Source organism: Crocuta crocuta, unplaced genomic scaffold, assembly GCF_008692635.1.
Source record: "Crocuta crocuta isolate KB4526 unplaced genomic scaffold, BGI_CrCroc_1.0 scaffold170, whole genome shotgun sequence".
NCBI lineage: Eukaryota > Metazoa > Chordata > Mammalia > Carnivora > Hyaenidae > Crocuta > Crocuta crocuta.
In genome coordinates, this window is record NW_027527853.1 from 1,595,976 (window position 1) to 1,616,080 (window position 20,105).

General features: G+C 56.1%; 1 protein-coding gene across 1 annotated transcript; it reads left to right on the forward strand.

The window, feature by feature from the left end:
- The first annotated feature begins 3,947 nt into the window (after positions 1-3,947).
- LOXL4 (lysyl oxidase like 4) lies at positions 3,948-19,538 on the forward strand. Its single transcript, XM_077780591.1, has 14 exons — positions 3,948-4,227; positions 4,760-4,938; positions 5,822-6,033; positions 7,260-7,298; positions 7,443-7,662; positions 8,512-8,695; positions 8,863-9,017; positions 9,754-9,921; positions 10,973-11,135; positions 13,558-13,801; positions 14,860-14,975; positions 15,857-15,993; positions 16,363-16,474; positions 18,437-19,538. The coding sequence occupies exons 1-14, from the start codon at positions 3,948-3,950 to the stop codon at positions 18,505-18,507; spliced, it is 2,280 nt and encodes a 759-aa protein (XP_077636717.1). The 3' UTR covers positions 18,508-19,538.
- The last annotated feature ends 567 nt before the right edge of the window (positions 19,539-20,105 follow it).

A 20,105-nucleotide genomic window follows, 5' to 3' on the forward strand; every position in this document is an offset into this window, starting at 1 on the left:
GAGCCATTTGCTGGCACTGCTTCAGGTCACCGTCATCAGTGATCCCAGGGAGGGACCCTATGCCCAAAAGCCAGAGAGAAGGGCTTCAGGTGCCCCAGAGGCTGGTGCCCATGAGGGCAGCATCCAGCCCCCATGCTGTCTCAGGATTACCTTGGGCATTTCCAGCCTAGAGGGGCCAGGTCAGGCCAGGTGCCAGAAGCCCCTGGGAGCACCTGGAGCACCTGGAGCAGGTGTGTCTCCACTGCAAGCTGGCAAGGTCCTGGATCTGTCACTTGGTTGCACTCAGTGCTGGCAGCAACCCCAGTGCCCTCACACCACGGCTGGGCCATCAATCAGCCAGCAACAGGGTGGAATTTCATTCATCTCCCTGCCTCCCTTCCTTCTTCCCCTCCTCCTCTCCCGTCCATCTCTCTTGTGACTGAGAGCCCGGCTCCTGGAGCCAGGCTTCCCAGGTTTGAATCCCAGCTGGGCAAGTTATTTAGCCTCTCTGGGTCTCAGCTTCACATCTATAACATAGAGATAAATATGCCATGGATAGTTTTAAATGTATTCTAATAATTAATTATTATTATTAACCACCCCACCACCACTACCATCACCTTCCTACGCTTTCCCCTTTTTCTTTGCTTGCAAAAAGATCTGCCACTTTTGAGGCTGTTTCCTTCTCTAAGGGAGGCTTCCCAGCCTGGTCGTCTCCCCGGTGCTGGGCACTGGAGGACAGTTCTGGGAGACACCGTGGAGGCTGCTGGTGGAGATAGGGAGCGAACACCACGTGCTAGGAAAGTGAGGGCCTGGGAGGGCTTGATGGAGGGGCAGCCTTTGAGCTGGGTGTCGGAATTGAACAATCGGAGACAGAGGGAAGGGTACTCCAAGCAGAAGGAACAGTGAGAGCAGAGAGGTTTGGGATGTGGAAGCAGAGAATGGAGGGGTGTTTGGAGAATGGTGAGAAGGCAAGTTTGGGGTGAGCAGAAACTACAGGGGGCCCTGCAGTGGGGGGAAGGCTGGGAAGAGGGGTCCTCCCCACATCTGACTCTCAGTTCCCACTGCTACCCCATCTACCCCCCTGGGAGCTCTCCTGGAAGGGAGCCTACACACCCCCTCATCCTGGGGTCCTGCAGCAGAAGCCTGCCCCCGCCTCCAGGCAGGCCCCTTGGTAAGGAAGGGAGCCTGTCAGCCCAGGACTATGCACAGCCCCCAGTAAGCTCCCCGCGATGCTGTGGGACTTCAGCCACAAACCACACAGCAGACCCACCTGGCCCACCCCGTGGCCCATCACTAGCAGGACCCCTAGTGCTACCCCTTGATATTACAGATGTCGCATCTGAGTCTCAGAGAGAGGAAAGCCCCTGAGTCAAGTCACATCGCCATTTGGTGGCAGAGTGAGGGCTCCCAGGGGATGGGGGGAAGGGCAGGGGGCGGTGTTATCTCTCAGGTCAGCCCCAGTGGGTGCTAACAGCTGGAGGGCCCTGAACCCGGTCCTTCCCATCCTCTCGTCATCTGGGGAAGGTCCCTACCCACAGTGACTTTGGTTTGGCTCAGTCCATAACTGTCCACCTCCTCCTTAGGGGCGCCCAGAGGAGGGACTGGCACATTCCAAGCAGCAGAGAGCACGCTGCTCATGGTGACAGAGGGTCAGGAGCCCCACAGGCTCCAGAGTGGAAAGAAAACAGTGTTTAAATCTGGAAAGGAAGTGCAGGAGGGATCCAGGTGGGAAGAGACTTAGCTATGAGGATGGAGAGGAAACGATACTCCGCCCTGGGAAGGGGAGCAAGGAGAACCTGGGCCCTGAGGGAAAAGAGGCAAATCTGGAGAATGTCACAAAGAAGGGTACCAGGGACTTGCTGATGAGTTAGGGTGTAGCCTCCATTCCTTCTTTATCCGAGAGGGGCTGCAACCAACCCAGACCAATGGTTCTAGCGTGGTGGTTACAGCTGCTGTTAATAATAGTTATCCGCCAATGGAGAGCCTCTCTTCTAAGGGTTTAACTTGCAGTCATCATTCATTTAATCCATACAAGAATCCTATGAGGTAGGTGCTATTTACGATCCCCATTACAGAGGCAAAACTGTGGCCCTGAGAAATTAAATCGCTTGCCTGAGACTATCCAGAAACTGTTGGTTGGAAAGGGAATGTGAACCCAGGCAGTCTGACTCCCGGTGTGTATGCTGTGCAGTGCCGTCCATGCAGCCGTGATATTTTCTGCTGTCACCTACACACGTAGCTGGCACTGTCCTGGGCACTGGGGGCACAGAGTCCCATCCCCGTGGAGCACCCTTCCTGAGCCCATGTGGTACACTCCTAGGAGCCCGCTCCACCCAGCCCTGGGCTCACCAAAGCAGGAGGGTTAGTGGCTGAAGCGGGGAGGGGTTGTGTGCAGGAAGGAGGAAGGACTGATTCCCAGCCAGACTACCAGTCTGTGGGGACAGGAGCAGCAGGGGCCCTGTGAGCCCCTCCCTGCTGAGACTGACCAGCTATGCAGTCTCCTGGTGGCAGCGGGGGCCGTGGAAGAGGGGGTCTCCCCAGAACGAGCTCTCTTAAGACTCAAGCGCTGAACAGGGAGTCAAGGACCCAGCGTTCTCCCCCTGTTCGAGGCCGGCCTCAACCCCTCCCCAGCTGCAGAGCCTGGCGGCGGAGGAGCTTCAGCGCTGGTGGCTGTGGACACTCTGGCAGCCCTGACCAGCTCTCCACTCTCCCCTCCCTGTTCCCAGGACCAAGGCTGCTAATGTGTGAGGAGGAGAAAACCAGCCCTTAACCTCAGCCCCTCTCTAAGGACGCAAAGAGCACCTGTTGTGACTGTGGGAACGCTGTCTCTGGCATGTGCTCATTGCCTAAAACCCTCCCACAGCCCTTCACTTCCTACAGAATGAAGAGCAACACTCTGCACGGTGCCCAAGGCCCTTGGTTATCTGGCCCTGGCCTGTGCCTCCGCCTCCGCCCCCTCCAGGCCTCCAATACTACAGCACAGGGGAAGGAGAGGACACTTCTGCTCTTGCACAGACTCTTCTCTTTCCTCCTTTACCCACCCTGTTCTGTCTGCGTGCAAGCCCCCTTTCCCCACCGGGGGAGAACCTTATTACCCAGCAAGGCCCTGATTAAGTATCCCGTCTCTGAGAGCCTTCCCTGCTCGCCCTTCTCTGAGCTCCATGAGCGGGAGATAGTGTTTGATGTCTCCTCTTCTGTGTCCTGGCACCTGGCCTAATAATTGGCCTGAGGCAAGCATTCCAAAAATGTTGGTTGAATCAATGAATCACGTGTCTAGGTGGACCCAGAGCTCGAGGATAGCCTAGACTATCTGAGCTGGAGGAAGTATGAGACAATTTTTGGTTCCGTTTCCTCACTTTAGAAATAAGGAAATAGGACCTGGAGAATTTAAGAGACTTGCCCAAGCCAGCCACACAGCAAATGAGTGGTAGAGGCCTGGACCCCCCTCAAATGATTGTTTCTGCTCTCGCATTCCCTGTGCCTTCCATGGTGAGGGTGGCCAGGGTGCAAGAGCAGTGCCCCTAGGGGTAGCTACTCTGGACCTGAGGGCACCCTGGGGCCTCCCCGTGACTCAAAGGGTAGGCCACCGCTTCCACCTACATATAGGACTGTATCGAGAACAGCTAGTTACCGTGGGGTACGTTTGTGCTAAGCACTTTATCTCCAGTGTTTTGCTTAACACTCACAACACTGAGACTTAACAGATGAGGAAATTGAGACTCAGTAAGATTAAACTTCCTCAAGGTCACATGGACAGTGAACGGTGGGTTTAGACCAAGTTGCCTAATCTCAGAGCCCAGACTCCACGGATGCCACTAAACACACATGTGCGTATGCACACACACGCGCGGCGGGGCCCTGCCAGCCAGCAGAAGAGGCCTAGGTCAAGGGTAGGGGTGGTGATCACTGTCACGTTTACTCATTCCCCAGGTGCCTTGGCCCCAGCTGCCCCTGAAGCCACCAGGATGTGGCCCCTGCCAGCTGTCCTCTCCCTGCTCCTGCTGCTCCTGCTCCTGCTCCAGGCCCCCCCTTGCAGGCTACAGTCGCTGGGCACCACGAAGCTACGGCTGGTGGGCCCAGGGAGCAGGCCAGAGGAGGGCCGCCTGGAGGTCCTGTACCAGGGCCAGTGGGGCACAGTGTGTGATGATGACTTCGCTCTTCAGGAGGCCACGGTGGCCTGCCGCCAACTGGGCTTTGAAACAGCCTTGACCTGGGCCCACAGTGCCAAGTATGGCCAAGGGGAGGGTGAGTGCCTGGTGCTGCCCAGCAGCAAGACAAGGAGATGATAGTGGGTCTCTCTCAAAGGCTGAGCTCCCTGGGGCTTCGACAGACTCCTGCCCTTTAATACCCAGCTCAAATGACCTCCTCCCTGAGGTATTTCCCGAGTGCCCCAGCTGCACATGACCTTCCACTCTCACCTACAGCGAGGTCCCCACCACCACCCTACTCCATTCTTACGGACTGATTGGCACACAGCAGGTGCTCAGCAAATGTTGTTGAGTGAACAAATGGGTGGATGAATGGGTGGACAGGTAGATCTAATTACTAAAACTACCTGGCATTTTCCAAAACCAGATTGGCAGGACCTGCTGCCAGAAGGAGGCAGCAAGTAGGGTTGTGGATACCAAGATCCCAGGAGAACCAGCTCCTCTCCCCCATCCCTACTTTCCAGTCGGGCTCTGGAAGAAGACAGTTGATAACTGTTGATAACTATGAAAGAGGGACAGCTCGTGACTTGCTTTTCTGTCCCTAAGCATCACCTGTCCCCTGCCCACAGGACCCATCTGGCTGGACAATGTGCGCTGTATGGGCACAGAGAGCTCCCTGGACCAGTGCGTGTCCAATGGCTGGGGTGTCAGTGACTGCAGTCACTCGGAGGACATTGGGGTGGTGTGTCACCCCCAGCGCCACCGTGGCTATCTTTCTGAGCGGGTCTCCAATGCCCTTGGGCCCCAGGTGAGGAGGCTGTTCAGGCCCTGGCCAGAGCCAAGGGTTGGGTCACGGGACAGAGAGCCTCTGGGTGATGAACCTGGAGGAAAAGGGAAGGGAAAGGCAGCAGAGTGGGCTGAGAAGCGTCCCTGGGGCCCCCTGTCATGTTGGCAGCCCAGAGCAGGTGCATGGACAGAGGGCCCAGCTTGCAGCAGGACAGGCTGGGGGTTCAGGCCGGGCCTGCTGAGGATCGCTGAAGCTGCTCCCTGTAAGGGAGGCAGCAGGGGTGAGGGGCTGCCTTACCCACAAGGCCCGGCCACAATTGCTGCCTCTTCCCGGCACAAACAACCTCGAGCTAAAAACAGCCCAAGCCAAACACCAGGAGCAGGCAGGGCAGGTCCTGGCTCCTACCCTCCACTGCCAGGCAGTCCCAGCCTTAGGATAGCTGGCCTTGGCCCACGAATGCAGCAGGCCAGGGTGGGGTGGTCCTCACAGTCTAAGGCACCCCAGGGCCAGGGCAGGGGGCCCATGGGCCACGGATCCTGCTGGGAGTCTCAAGCAGCTTGTGTGTCCATCCTTGGCTCTCCCCAGGGTGACACGGAGAAGGCCCCTCTGTGCCCAGTGGAAGCATCCCAAACTCCAAGGGTCCCGACCCCAGGGAAAGCACAGACCTGCCTGGTTCTCTCTGGAGTTGAGGAGAGGACCGCAGATAAACCAAGATTCTCTTGTGCTCACCATGTGGCTTTGACAGATGACCCCGTCTCTGGGCCTCTGTTTCCTGGTCTGTCCATTGCGGGCCTGGATGGGGTGATCCCTAAGTGCTCTGAGCCCTGGCTCTCCCACGTGAAGACCTGCAGCGGGCTTGGTAAGGGCAGAAGTCCCGGGGCCCACAGTGACTTGCACCCTGCAGGGCCGGCAGCTGGAGGAGGTGCGGCTCAAGCCCATTCTCGCCAGCGCCAAGCGGCACAGCCTGGTGACCGAGGGAGCAGTGGAGGTAAAGTACGCGGGCCACTGGCGGCAGGTGTGCGACCAGGGCTGGACCAGGAACAACAGCAAGGTGGTGTGTGGGATGCTGGGCTTCCCCAGAGAGGCGCCTGTCAACAGCTACTACTACNCCCGTGTGTGAGCATACGTGTGTGCGCCTGTGTGTGTGAGAGATGCGTATGAGTGTGTGTGACAGGTGGGACCTTGCAGAGTCCAAGGTGGGCAGGGTGGTGTCCGTGGCAGGGAGGGAGACAGGCCCTGCCGGATCTCTGGGTTTCTCAGAATGAGGAGGAATGTGAGGACGAACTTTGGAAACCCTGGGAAGAACCTAGAAACAGTTAGAAAAACGCTGTACTCGGTAATCATCTGAAAAGAATTGCCTGTAGTACAGGATGCTCCCCAGATGAAAACAACTGAACGCAAATCTGTGTCCCTGCTTAAAAGCTGACCTTGACTGAAGCTATGTATGGCGGCGCCCACAGGTAGACACAGGCCTGAGCTCTGGCCTCGCTCCACCAATGCCACACTGGGGGCCCTCAGTAGGGTCCCCAGAGCCTCGATGAGCCAGTCCACAGGGAATTTCCTCCACTCTGCTCTGAGCCAGGCTTTGACTGCATTGCGTGTGAGCAGGACATGGGGTGGGGCAGCGTTTGGGAGAGGAAACATAAAAATACTGTCAAAAACGTGACACAACTGTCACAGGATTGCATCAGCCTCTAAATGGTCACCAGCTCTGTGCTAGTGAAAACTAGATGTGTTTCTCATCAAGGGAGAAATCCCCCCCTACATCTGAGTGCCACCCCCCCTTGCACACCCCCAGTCGGTTTAGTGGCTCTGTCCTGCATCCCTGTCTTACCGGGCCTGCTCCCAAACACCAGCCGTGTGGCTCCGTCCCTGAGGATGACTGGGATGCGGGTCCCTGACTCCCCTCTGCCTGGTAATTGCACCTTGGGCCTGGCCAACGTGCCTGGCAACCGTGAGGAGGGCAGCCCTGATTATAGGCTCTGAGTGGGCGCTTCTACCAGCCAGCAAGGCCTCCAGCCTGAGCCCTCTCCCCTTCATCTGCATATGGGGAGAGGGCGAGCTGGGGGGCTGCCCACTCAGGGGCCGTACAGTGCAGAAGCAGCCCCAGCTAGGGACTAGTTGGAGAACCTTGCTGGGCCCTGCATCTCTCCCTGGGAAGTGGAGATCATCGGTGTCTGAGCGGAGACATCGTGCCAGGGCTGCCAGAAACGTGGCATTGACCTAACAAGGCCAAGTTTACAGACTGAATTCTGCTGCAAACTCAAGGACAGCCCTGAGGAGCTGAGGCCTGGGGGGGTCTCCTGCACCCACTCCATCCCCATCTGTTTTCTCCCACCTAGGAAAGTCTGGAATTTGAAGATGAAGGACCCCAAGTCTAGGTGAGGAGCAGCATCCTTAGGGTAGGGTGCAGAGGGGTGTGGCACGAAGGGGAGGGCATGTCCCTTTCCTCCCCAGCACCTTGGCGCCCCTGACTCCTGAGCTCCCTGAACCCCTCCCCACCCTCAGTCTCCCTTGTCTTCCAGGCTGAAGAGCCTGACACAGAAGAATTCCTTCTGGATCCACCGGGTCAACTGCCTGGGGACCGAGCCCCACATGGCCAACTGCCAGGTGCAGGTGGTTCCAGCACAGGGCAAGCTGCGGCCGGCCTGCCCGGGCGGCATGCACGCTGTGGTCAGCTGTGTGGCGGGGCCCCGCTTCCACCCTGCAAAGGCAAAGCCTGGGCGCAAGGAGTCTTGGGCAGAGGTGGGTCCGGCCAGGTCTGAGCAGGGATGGGTGGGAGGGACCGGAGGGGAGGGGCTCTCCAGGACAGACTGGAGGGGAGTGGAGAGAGGAACCACCCCCAGGAAGGAAGCATTGGTGCAGACTGGGAGGGGGACACAGAATGGTAGAACCTTGGAATTTATTTAAAAGGAACCATTTATAACCCGACCATAAATGGAAAGCTGACATCACTTGCCATGAATAGAAGGCAACCATAAAAACAGTAATTACATTGTAGCTAACACCCAGTTGAGGCCCGAAGGTATTGAACCTGAGCCTGGCCTTTGTTATAAAAAGCAACAAGCAAGTGGCAGTGAGGTGTTACAGACATGGCGGCCCCACAGAGGGATGGCCTCCTCCACGAGACAGGAGGGACTGGGGCAGAACTAGTGTGGAAGTAACTTCCCCACTGTGTGAGTCAGCTTAATTACTGCCATGGGCACAGCTCTCACATCATCTCACACATCCCTTGGGAAGCATCGATCTAGTTCAGCCCCACAGGACAAGGAAGAAGCCAGGGCTGGACAAAAGAAGGGGGCCCACCCCCCTAGAGGTCAGGGAGAGGCTTGAGAAGCCCAAGAACCCCAACTCCTAAGGCTCTCTTGTTCCTACTACCACCAGTGTGGTGGTTCTTTGTCATGAAGACCTGAGAAAAAGTGGCTTATTGGAGGTAATAGCGCTGAGCTGTCAGAGGTGGGGCTGGAACTCCCTGTCATTGACTCGCCCAGCTTGAAGGGGCCCGGCCCAGGCTCCCCGCCATGGCTCAGCTCCTGCCTGCTGCCCCCTGCTCAGCCCTCCCTGAAGCCGGTTTTCTGGTTTTTTCAAAAGCAGGAGCCAAAGGTGCGCCTCCGCTCTGGGGCCCAGGTGGGTGAGGGCCGGGTGGAGGTGCTCAGGAACCACCAGTGGGGCACAGTCTGCGACCACGGATGGAACCTCGTCTCCGCCAGCGTTGTGTGTCGTCAGCTTGGCTTTGGCTCTGCTCGGGAGGCCCTCTTTGGGGCACAGCTGGGCCAAGGTAAGTGAGGAGGCTTGGGGTGGGGCGGGAGGACTTGGATGTGCCCTGGGTCTGTCTCTTGGTGTCCAGGGCCCAGGACAGGGGGTCTCCCTGTCTGTGGAGGGAAAACCACAGGTGTGGGGTTACAGAGACGGACCTTGCACAGCACCTCTCCCTCTCCCCCGTAGGGCTGGGGCCCATCCACCTGAGTGAGGTGCGCTGCAGGGGATATGAGCAGACCCTTGGTGACTGCCCCTCCCTGGAAGGGTCCCAGAATGGTTGTCAACATGAGAATGATGCCGCTGTCAGGTGCAACGTCCCTAACATGGGCTTCCAGAATCAGGTGAGCTCAGACTTGGGCATGGCCTCAGGCTGGGGGGCTGGGAAGCCCTGAGAGGGCCCTGGGGCACATCAAGTGAACAGGGCATTCTCAGAGCCAGTCTGGAAAGCCCTCTCCTTGAAGTCCCCTGGCCTGGCCTACGTCCCCTCAGGGCCAGGTTCTGGCCTTCAGAGATGTCCAGTGGTGGCTGGCACTCGAGATGGATGCACTATGACCACAGCCTCTCAGGTCCCCAGTGAGGCTGAGAATGAAGGTGGCTAGAACAGAGGGCCGCAGGGCTGTCAGTGCTGGGGAGAGGCACCGGCCAGGCAGCATGGGACGGTCAGAGTTCAAGTGCCCCGCAAACATGGATGATGGACAAGTCGCTCCTGTCTCTGATCGTGGCTCTCTTCTGTAAATTGGGGTTAACTGTCTCATAGGGCTATTGTGAATGGGACAATAGATATGAAAGCCCTTTGCCATTGGCAAGCCATCATTAATGGTAGAATTTCAGGAAAGAGGAGCACGAAGACCAGAGCCGGAGCCCCGGGTGAGGCACCTGGACTCAGGTTTCCCTAGTGGGCAAGGACATCAGACACGATCTAGCAAAATGCCCCCAAGGAACAGAGAAGGAGACAAACCCAGAGGAGTGTAGTGCCCAGGGCTGCACGGTGAGCTAGGCCGGGCAGGTCCAGGCTGGCGTCCTGAGCCCGCTCCTCCTGAGGCCGCTGCCCCGCTCACACGCCTGTGACCCTTGCAGGTGCGCCTGGCCGGTGGGCGCAGCCCCGAGGAGGGTGTGGTGGAAGTGCAGGTAGAGGTGAATGGAGTCCGACGCTGGGGTGCCGTGTGCAGCGACCACTGGGGACTCACTGAAGCCATGGTGGCCTGCCGACAGCTCGGCCTGGGTTTCGCCAGCCACGCAATCAAGGTAGGTCCCTGTTGTGCTTCCAAACGTGCTGCGCTACCATCGCTAACCTTTCCTGCATTCCTCCAGTGATGAATTGTTGAGTGACACTGTGGGCCGATAGAATGTTGGGCCCCAGGGATATTGTGGAAAACAAGACATAGCTCCTGCTTCATGGGATGGTCGGTAAAGTGAGGAAGGCGGTCACCAGAAAACATTCACACGACAGGCACATACTTTTGTCTGTGGGAGAGATGACTAGAAGCTCACCAGAGAAGGTGGGATGGGGACAGCCCATGCAGAGACCCTGCGACCCAAGGAGGCTTGACCCAGTTGGGGGAATCAGGGACCCGGGCCGGAGTGGGGCTACCGAGGGCCAGTGGTGTGATGTGTGAGGGAGGAGGAGGAGGCAGGCAAACGGTACAAAGTCTGCAATGCACATTTTTCAAAACTCTCTTCTGTGCTGTATGGCACATTGCTGGGGTGGAGATGAACATGGATACGGGAAATGTAACATGGCAGTAGCCCAGCTGAGAAGCGACGCTGGCGTGGCCCAAGCTCGTGGCAGTCCCGGGGGAAATAGGGCTAGATTCGAGAGCCGTCAAGGAAAGAAAATCACAAGGCTGGGGTGTGGCTGCGATGGTACACAGTCCTCCGCTGGGCCGCCTGGCCGGTGGGGCTGCCGGGGACACCTCACGTAGAGAACTGAGGCCAGCCCTGTGCACAGCCGGGCCCCAGGGCGACACGAAGCACAGCTGGAGAAATGGGGTGGGCCACCTGAGTGGGCAGCAAGGGGACAGGGCCCTCCTCTTCAATAGCTAAGGGCAGCCGTGGGAAGAGGGTGGGGGCGAAGCCAGCGGTGGAAGGATCTCCCTGCCTCAGTGCAGTGGAAGACGCTTCTGCTCTGGGTGGGCCGCGCAGTAGCAGGGAGCGTCCCATCACTGAAGACTTTGGAGCCAAGGCTGGGCCCAGGTGGGCAGGGATGTTCCGACAGGGTTCTAGAGCATGGGAGTCAGAGGAGAGGATTCCAAAGCACCCCTCAGCCTGAGCCGGGTGCTGCTGGCTGTTTTCTCAGGACACCTGGTACTGGCAGGGGACACCGGGGGCCGGAGATGTGGTGATGAGCGGCGTGCGCTGCTCAGGCACAGAGCTCGCCCTGCAGCAGTGTTCGCGCCACGGGCCGGTGCACTGCTCCCACGGCGCGGGGCGCTTCTCGGCCGGAGTTTCCTGCACAGACAGTGAGTAACGCCCACGGTGCCAGTGGGACAAGCGGACCTGGGTCCCGTCCCCCCCACCCCCCAGTTTGGAGAGCCTGCACCTCCCATTCTCTGGGAGGGCCCAAGAGCTGCTCCCAGCCCCAGCCCCGGACAGGTAGGGGGTAGGAGGGCTGGAATTGGAGCACTGGTTCTGTCTGCCATTCCCAGTTGTGTGGCCAAGTCCCCCGTCCCGTGGGGATCCACGTCCAACTCTTAAAAAAAAAACCAGTCCGAACTCTTAAAAAAAAAGAAACAGGATAGAAAATGAGAGCATGTGTCACACGTAGTAAGGGCAGCCATCCCGGCATTGTGTATGTGTGTACAGGGCCACGGCGTTAAATGTATTTCATAGTGGAGTTTGTAGGAAGAAGAGTCTGAAAGCTGTTGTACAGGAAATGTAGCCGTGAGGAGCGCGCGCAGCGCACTGTGTGCCCTCCTCCGGAGTTGCGGGGTTTGCCCAACAGACACGAGCCCGTTCTGAGGCCCCGGTCGGCCCCCCACACCCAGATTCTCGGGGCGGCAGCATCTGTGTGACATCTGCCAACCAGGTCGATGCCAAGATAACTGTAGCCTGTCCAAAGGCTGCAGGCTGCACCAACGCGTGTGGCCACTTGACCTCGTTCCTGGCCCAGCTTGTATGCCAAGACAGCCTTCATCTTTGTCTGTGAGCCCTGGGGCTTCCTCTCTGTCCAGCACACCCTCGCCTGCAGGGTCATGTGGTGCCGGAGTGGGCCTTCCCAGCACCGAGGCTCACGGCACGTGGGGGGCCTGCTCCCCAGTCTCTTTCCATCCTGGGAACCCTGCACCCCCTCCCTGGTCTCCTGCCTGGTGAATGCTTTGGACACTTCACAATGGCTGAGCCCAGACAGGCGACCTGCCTGCCGCCTGTGGGACCGTCCCTATCTCTTCTCTGTGATTTTTCTCATTCCTTTTTTCCCTTTACTCTCTCTCCTCCTCGGTCTCTCTGAACATTCTCCTCCTTTCCCTCAGGAATGCAGGGGTCTGTCAGGGGGGATAGCCTGGCTTTCTCCCAAACACACCACTGGAATTTCAGGAGCATTAGTGATGGTGCAGGCATTACCTGCCAACCCAGCCAATTCCCCCTGGCCCCCCCCCCCCCCGAAAATAAACCAGCAGCCCCATCACACCAGCCTCAGCACCCAGGCCCAGCCACGTGATGCCTCTACCAAAAATCTAAACTGAAACCCTGTGTTTGCAAGAGCGGGCGTTGAGAACGGGCAACGTGTCACTCTTGGTGTTACATGGTAAAAGCTGCATCTCCACGTTTCTGTAGAGGGGAGACACGTGGCTCCCAAGGGGGATAAGGGCCCCCGTGACAGGAAGGGAACAGGGTTGGCACCAAGCAGCCTTTCCAGCATCGTGGACGTTTATGCACAGAGAAGCACCAAGAGTGTCCAGAAGCCTCAGAGGAGAGCACACAGGACAGCCTGGGTGAGCACCCAGACGGCAGTCAGGCTAGGACAGGAGCCCTGGAGGAGGCCCAGGCCTAGGACTGCAGCAGAACGGACCAGAATGGCAGAGCTCCGGAGCAGGCTCACAGATGAACTCTCCGGACTCTCCCTGCCAGTCCTCTCCCCTCTGGCCCCTACCTTGAAGGAACTGAGACCCCCGAGGGAGGGAGGGAGCAAGCTGAGGAAGCCAAGCTGGAGGCAGCTGGGCTGAGGAGGGGCTGTGAGCCTACACATAGGCACCTGTGAGCTGAGAAGCATCTGACAAAAGAAATTCCAGCTTACAGGGGCACCTGGGTGGCTCAGTTGGTTGAGTGTCTGACTTCAGCTCAGGTCATGATCTTACAGCTGGTGAGTTCGAGCCCCGCATCAGGCTCTGTGCTGACAGCTCAGAGCCTGGAGCCTGCTTCAGATTCTGTGTCTCCCTCTCTCTCTGTCCCTCCTCTGCTCACACTGTCTCTCTGTCAAAAATAAATAAAACATTTAAAAATTTATTTTAAAAAATACTAGCTTACATCCACTGTGTGCTTACCATACAATGACCTAAGCATGTCCCAGGTATTGGCACTATCGGCATTATTATTATCCCTCTCTTATGGATGAGGAAAACGAGAGACAACAGGTTAAGTGAGTCACAGAGCTAGTTAATGGTTAGAAGTTAAGCAGGATTTGAACCCAGGCAGCCTGGCTCCAAAGCCATCATGCTTAACGGTGACACTGTACCTACTTCCCAGGTTACATCAATAGATCGTTCCTTTGTTACTAGAACTCACCAGTCCGAACTCTTAAACCTCCCTACTCTTCCGAGTAGAGCCCTACTTTTCTGGTAGCTCCTGCAAGAGCTTGGCTTGGGGGCACACCTCTCTCCCTGTGCCCGAGAGCAAAGCGGCTGCCCTCTGACCCTTTGCACAGCCCTGTGTCTCCTGTGGCCCCAGGTGCCCCGGACCTCGTGATGAACGCCCAGCTGGTGCAGGAGACGGCGTACCTGGAGGACCGCCCGCTCAGCCAGCTGTACTGTGCCCACGAAGAGAACTGCCTGTCGCAGTCTGCTGACCGCATGGACTGGCCCTACGGGCACCGGCGCCTCTTGCGCTTCTCCTCACAGATCTACAACCTGGGCCGGGCCGACTTCCGTCCCAAGACGGGCCGCCACAGCTGGATTTGGCACCAGTGCCACAGGTTAGTGCCTTGGTTCCGGATAAAAGGCAGAGTCCAGGAACCAAACCAGTCTGGCCTTTCCCTGACCCCACGCACTTTCCTGGGAGGGGTGTGCACTCTGGGTAAGAGCCTTCCTTCTTAGACACCTTACTGGCCTTGCCTCCAGGAGCCAATAGGGAACCCCAGAAGCATCGACTGCCCCCCTCCCCCTGCCTGTCACTCCCTTCCTGTCCTGGGTGTACCCCAGTTGATGGTGCTCACAGGGTGCGTTTCCCCAGCAACGGCTAGAGGAGCAGTCATTGCCGGCCGAGCTGATGTCTGTTGGAATATTGGACAACTTGTCCACATTGGACTTTGGGCCTTGTCTTTAGAAACCACATAAAGTGAGGACTCCTAGAAAGCCGGAGACCCAAAATAGACATCCCATCCAGGGTGCTGGCTCTGCAGGGAAAGTTTGCTGGTTTCTGCCGCAGCAGAGCAAGGCCCCCAGAGAAAAGCGTGAGCGCTGCTACTAAAAGGAGACAATGGGCATTCTTTCCCATCAGGAGTCTCCAGCCCAGACAGAGAGACAAGGCCTGGAACAAAGGCAGGATGGAAAAACGGTGTTTTCTTCTTCAGGACACAGCATGGGTGGGGAAAGTGGCGCGGAACGGGCAGCGACGCTGGGACCTGGCCTTGCTGAGATAATGAGCACTTTTCCCTGCAGCATGAATAAGTTGTCATTAGAACCGGATTGGAGACAATGGTAGCAATTTGGTCCCAGGCTCGCAGGGAGCAGAGTAAGCCCGCTCGTCAGTGGCTGGGCCCCTAGGCCGGCTGGTCCCTAGAAGGGTCCCTTCCCGCCGCCTCCGGTCAGGCCTCGTAGCCAGGCGCCAGCCTCCGGGAGGCTAGCAGGGCAGCGCTTTCCCCTCCTTACCTCCCCACCCCTAGGTGGTGGGCGCAGCTGTGCCCTGCTGCCTGGAGGGGGTGACAGGTAAGTGGAGGGTGGGTTCCGCTAACCTTGGGCTGGAGAGGGAGAAGGGCACTGCGCTGCCAGCTCCTCCAGAGAGGACCCTGCCTCACCCTCTTCTCCTTCGCAGGCACTACCACAGCATCGAGGTCTTCACCCACTACGACCTCCTCACTCTCAATGGCTCCAAGGTAGCTGAAGGGCACAAGGCCAGCTTCTGCCTGGAGGACACAAATTGCCCCACAGGTATATGGTTTCCTATCAACATATCCTCCGTTTGGTTCCTCAGCCCCTTCAGGGTGAGGGTCCCTTCTGCCCTCAGAAAACCACCTCAGGCACCTGGAGACTCTGGCCTGGCAACAGCACGCCAGGCAATTCAGAAGCTTCAGTTTCTCACCTTCCGACATCTTAGGGGGAAGGTCCACTGCCTCCGTTCCCAACGCACTTCTTACGGCTTCTAAATACTTCATACCTTCTATTTTGTTTTTTTTTTGTTTTTTTTTTTTTTTTTAAACGAGGGCTTTCCTTCTTTTTTTTTTTATTTTTTTTATTTTTTTTATTTCTAGGAGAGAGACAGCATGAGCAGGGGAGGGTCAGAGAGAGAGGGAGTGACAGACTCTGAAACAGGCTCCAGGCTCTGAGCTGGCAGTCAGCACAGAGCCCGACGCAGTTCGTGGGTTCATACCTTCTATTTTGGATAGTAGTTGCCGAGCTGTTTCCCTTGAGGGCACAGATTGTCTGATTCCTATTTGCATACCCACAGTTCCTAGCCCTTAAGAACGGCATGGCAAACACTGGCTCTTCAAAGGCCTAGGCAAATGTATTCTTAGCATGTAGGGCTGGAACCTTCCAACCGTACTTCCTAGGCCAACAGGAGTTTCCACTAGTGCATCCAAAGAACTAATCTGCCATAGATGGGGGTTTGCTTCAGTGCTGGGTTCATGGTTAGGAGGAATTCTGCCTCTGATACTCAGGCAAATTATGTAACAGAACTGCAGGTCCCGGATCTGATTGCATGTAAGTGGTATGAGTGGCGTGATTTTAAACCATAACGTGAAAGGCCTGGCAGAGTGCTTGGTCCCGAGCACCTATCATTGCTCACTAACCGTCAGCGCCCTCCCTCACAGGACTGCAGAAGCGCTATGCGTGTGCCAACTTTGGGGAACAGGGAGTGACTGTCGGCTGCTGGGACACCTACCGGCATGATATTGATTGCCAGTGGGTGGACATCACAGATGTGGGCCCCGGGAATTATATCTTCCAGGTAAGGGGGCTTGGGGATTCCCTACAGAAACTCCATTTCCTGCACATATTCCAGAGGTTTCCCTGAGGTCAAATGAAGGAAGAGAGTCTCATAAATAGGGTCTCCAACAGGTCAGGCCCGTGCAGGAGCTCTCCTGTAGGGAAAGAACATTGAATGCAGATCCAGGGGACCCTAGGTTTGGGTCTTGATTCAGTAGACAATGTAAAATAGGAACATGAGTGCTTGCCTTGTGGGTGGCTGTGAGGATGAATGAAGCGAAGAATAGAAATATCCTTTGTGAGACGACAGGAAGTGTAAAGGATTATTCCAGTCACTGCCAATTCAGAAGCCACATCCCCTGCTTTCAGCTGTCCCCCTCTCTCACTCCAGGTTGTGGTGAACCCCAAATACGAGGTGGCAGAGTCTGACTTCTCTAACAACATGATGCGGTGCCGCTGCAAGTATGACGGGCACCGGGTCTGGCTGCACAACTGCCACACAGGTAAGTGCGAGCCCTCGTGGGGCCAGCTCAGGGTGCCGGGGGACATGCATGCCCATGTGTGACTGGACTGTGTGCGGAAGGGCAGGAATGGAACAGAGAGGAGTTTCCTTTGACATCTTCACAGGTAAATTTCTAGATCCAACTGGTCCCACTGGCAGTCTCACCCAGTAACTACTTCTGTGTCCCTCTTTGTCCTTAGGGCAGTTTAGATTAGAAACTCAGACCCCCATCTATCCGGGAGTCTTTCCTGTTACTGTTCACCTCCCCATTCACATGGCCTTTCTTAGCTGTCCCTGTCCTAAATTGACTGCCTTGCAGGCAAAAGTGGAAGTCCGCCAGCTGGGTTGCCATCCCCAGCTGTGAGCACAGCATACGAGGTGGCCACAGGGACAGGGCTCAGTACACCTGCAGGTTCGGTAGTATTGGATGGAGGAAGATGCAATGATTCAGTGGGGGGGCAGAGTAAGGAGGTGCCCTCACTTGTCTGTAAAGGAAAGTAGCAATCCCTCTATCTTCAAGTTATGAAATCCCTGTATTTGCTATGGGGTGTTGGTGTTCACACCTTTGCGCATACGGGGTGGGGCGGGGCAGGACTGGTTTATTCAGTCAGCAAACATTTAAGACCTACCTCTGTGTTGAACACTGCCAGGCACTAGGAGAATAAACAGAAGTAAAACGTGGAGCTCAGTGGTGAACAGGGTAAGCAGGCATGCAAATGGATCACCCCAATACTGAGTACTCCAAACCAACACGAACTAACACTGAGCAAGCATGGAGAGAAAGCAACGACCTGGGGCGAGGGAGGTTTCCCAGAGGAGGTGACGTTTGAGAGGCAGAAGTCAGGGAAGAAAGGAAGAATGGAAGAAAGAGCAGAGGATTTGGCCTCAGAGGATTTGTGGACAAGGCTTCATTGGGATCCAAGTCCAAGTCCACCACTTTCTATAGAGCTGTAAGACTGAGGAGAAAATCACAACCACAAAGAGGTTTTCTCTGTTTTAAAATGGAGCTACAGACCTCAACTAAAGCTCTTTGCGGGGAGGGTTATGATGGTTCTTACTAAAAGAATGACTGTCCTGTGGGCTTCGGGGAACCTCTGACAAATTTCAGTCAAGGGGAGCAAAAAGATCAGATTTATGTTTTCAAAAGGTAAGCCTGGCAACAGATGGAAGACAGTAAGAGGAGAAAGAGGAAATAGCCCAAGGATTTGAAATTGTGTGACTGAGTAGATTTTGCTGCCATTAAATGAGACAGGGACGTGAGGGACATCAGGAACTAGCACCCAAGGCTGCACAGCAGAGGGCAGGCTGCCGGGGATCCAGGCGGTGAGGGAGGAAAGAACAACAGTGCTGTTCTGACCACGGTGAGGGTCCCTGCAGAAAACGAGGGGCGTACTAGGGAAAGGTACAAAGTTATTTCATGTAAGGACTATACAGTGTGTGCATAGGACTAAGGAAATGAGGTGATAAGCCACAGTGGAAAACGGTCAACACCTTTCAACTTAAAGGGGCACAGGAAGGAGGCAGGTGAAAGCTCGAGTCCGACGGGGAAGCTGATGGAGGCCATCACCACAGGAACAGAGAAACACCCCAGCCTCTCCCACCTTCCATCCGCACATCTCCTGCTGTTGCTTCCCAATGACCTAAATCAAGCAGAAACTAGAGGCTGAGGGGTCCAGGATGAGGCAGGTGCTAGGGGCCCAATTCTCTAGAGCACAGAGAAAACAGAAAGGGTAGAGGAGTCTGGGGATGGGGGGTGGGCAAAGGATAAACAGCACAGCCCTTTCCACTCGGTAGCCTGTTCTTGTGTCCTTGCAACTACATGTCAGGGGTGTTTGTGCCCACAAGTGACCTAATGTAAAGGGCGAGCAGGGCAGGATGTGTGCGTGTGTGAGAGAGAGGCTGTCGGGGAGGGGAAGAGAGCATGAGAGGGCAGGCTACTCACCTGTTCCTCTTTGGTCCGCAGGAGATTCCTATCGAGCTATCACAGAGCTCTCCCTGGAGCAGGAGCAGCGTCTCAGGAACAACCTCATCTGAGGCCATCACTGCACACTTCCGGCTGCTGCTGCCCACACACCAGATACCTCAGCTTACTGGAGCCATGCCCTCCACAGGGCCCTAACTCAGAGGGAAAGGGGCCAGTGCCAAGTGGCACCAAGAACTTCTCAGGAAGCCCTTCAATGGCAAGATCACCAAACCAAAATGGTACTGCTCCCTCAGGAGGACTCTGGGCCTGTCCCCTAAGGGCCTTTGGTCTATGGTCTGTGGCCTCTAGGCTTTGTTCAGATGAGCTGCTCTTCCACAAGGAGACCCCAGAGTTCCTGGCTCAGGAGCAACCAGTTCCTTAGAGAGGGACTGTGGTGCTTTGCAAATGTCTTGGGAGTAGAGGACAAAGGACAAAAGTACAGGGGAGGCAGGATTAGCTCTGCTAGAAGCTCAAAGCAGTGCAACTTGTGTCAAAGTCACAACTAGCAGAGAAGTTGATGGAGTCCCTTGTTTGATCTGTGCTCATTTAGAACTCACCCGTCATTCTAAGAGTCTCTTCCAGTGCCTTTAGCTTTATCCTACTGCACATATGAGTGTTTCTAATATCCTGGAAGCTTAGGCCTCAGGCATCCCCTTATCTCCTGATGGGCCACCACCACCAATCACAGTGATTGAGAAGGGGCAGGCCACACAGGGTCCTCCCGCAGAGCAGCAAGAGAAGTCCAAGCGGAAAGGCTGCTGTGATAACATGGACTCTGGCCCCGGCCAGGGTCTCTGACAAGGAACAAATACGCCATACACCTGGCAGGCAATCCAGTCTCCCTCAAGGTCACTGTGTACCTCAGGACTGGCCTAAGTTTCAGGTCTCAACCAAGTTTCCGGAGTGAACTTTGTGTGGAATAAATCAGACACACCTAAGATGATCCTTATAGGTCTGATGCACTAATGCCAATCAAGTTGCTCCGTACAGACAGCTACCAGACAAGACTGGCTACGGCTCTGCGGTTCCCAGCCCACGAAATCTCACCCCTTCCGCTCTTGCTGAGCTGCTGACTAGCACGAGTGGGGCACGCATACTACTTACAACAGCCCCATTACACTTCTCTGATATTAGCCTTTGATATTAGCAGATTGTAGTCTGCTTCCCAGTTCCCTCCCTAGGCTCAGGGCTGAAACACGGGTTGGATAGTTTAAGGGACGAAAGTAGGAGGCAAGAAGGAAAAGTCCAAGGACTGTAAACTTTTATTTTAAATTTTTTTTTTTAATGTTTTATTTTATTTCTTGAGAGAGAGAGAGAGCATGAGCAGGGGAGGGTCAGAGAGAGAGGGAGTCACAGACTCTGAAACAGGCTCCAGGCTCTGAGCTGGCTGTCAGCACAGAGCCCGACGCGGGGCTCGAACCCACGAACCGCGAGATCATGACCTAAGCGAAAGTCGGACGCTTAACCGACTAAGCCACCCAGGCGCCCCAGGATTGTAAACTTTTATAATGAGGCTGCAAAGCCGAAACGAACAGTAGCAGATGGGGCAGATTTACAACAGTACTCCGCTCACCACAGTGCGCAAGCTGTCCCCCTTCCTTAAGGAGTAAAAAGGGACATGATCTGGAGGTATCCTCTCTGAATACAAAGAAGTGCTTTCTTCCTCCTC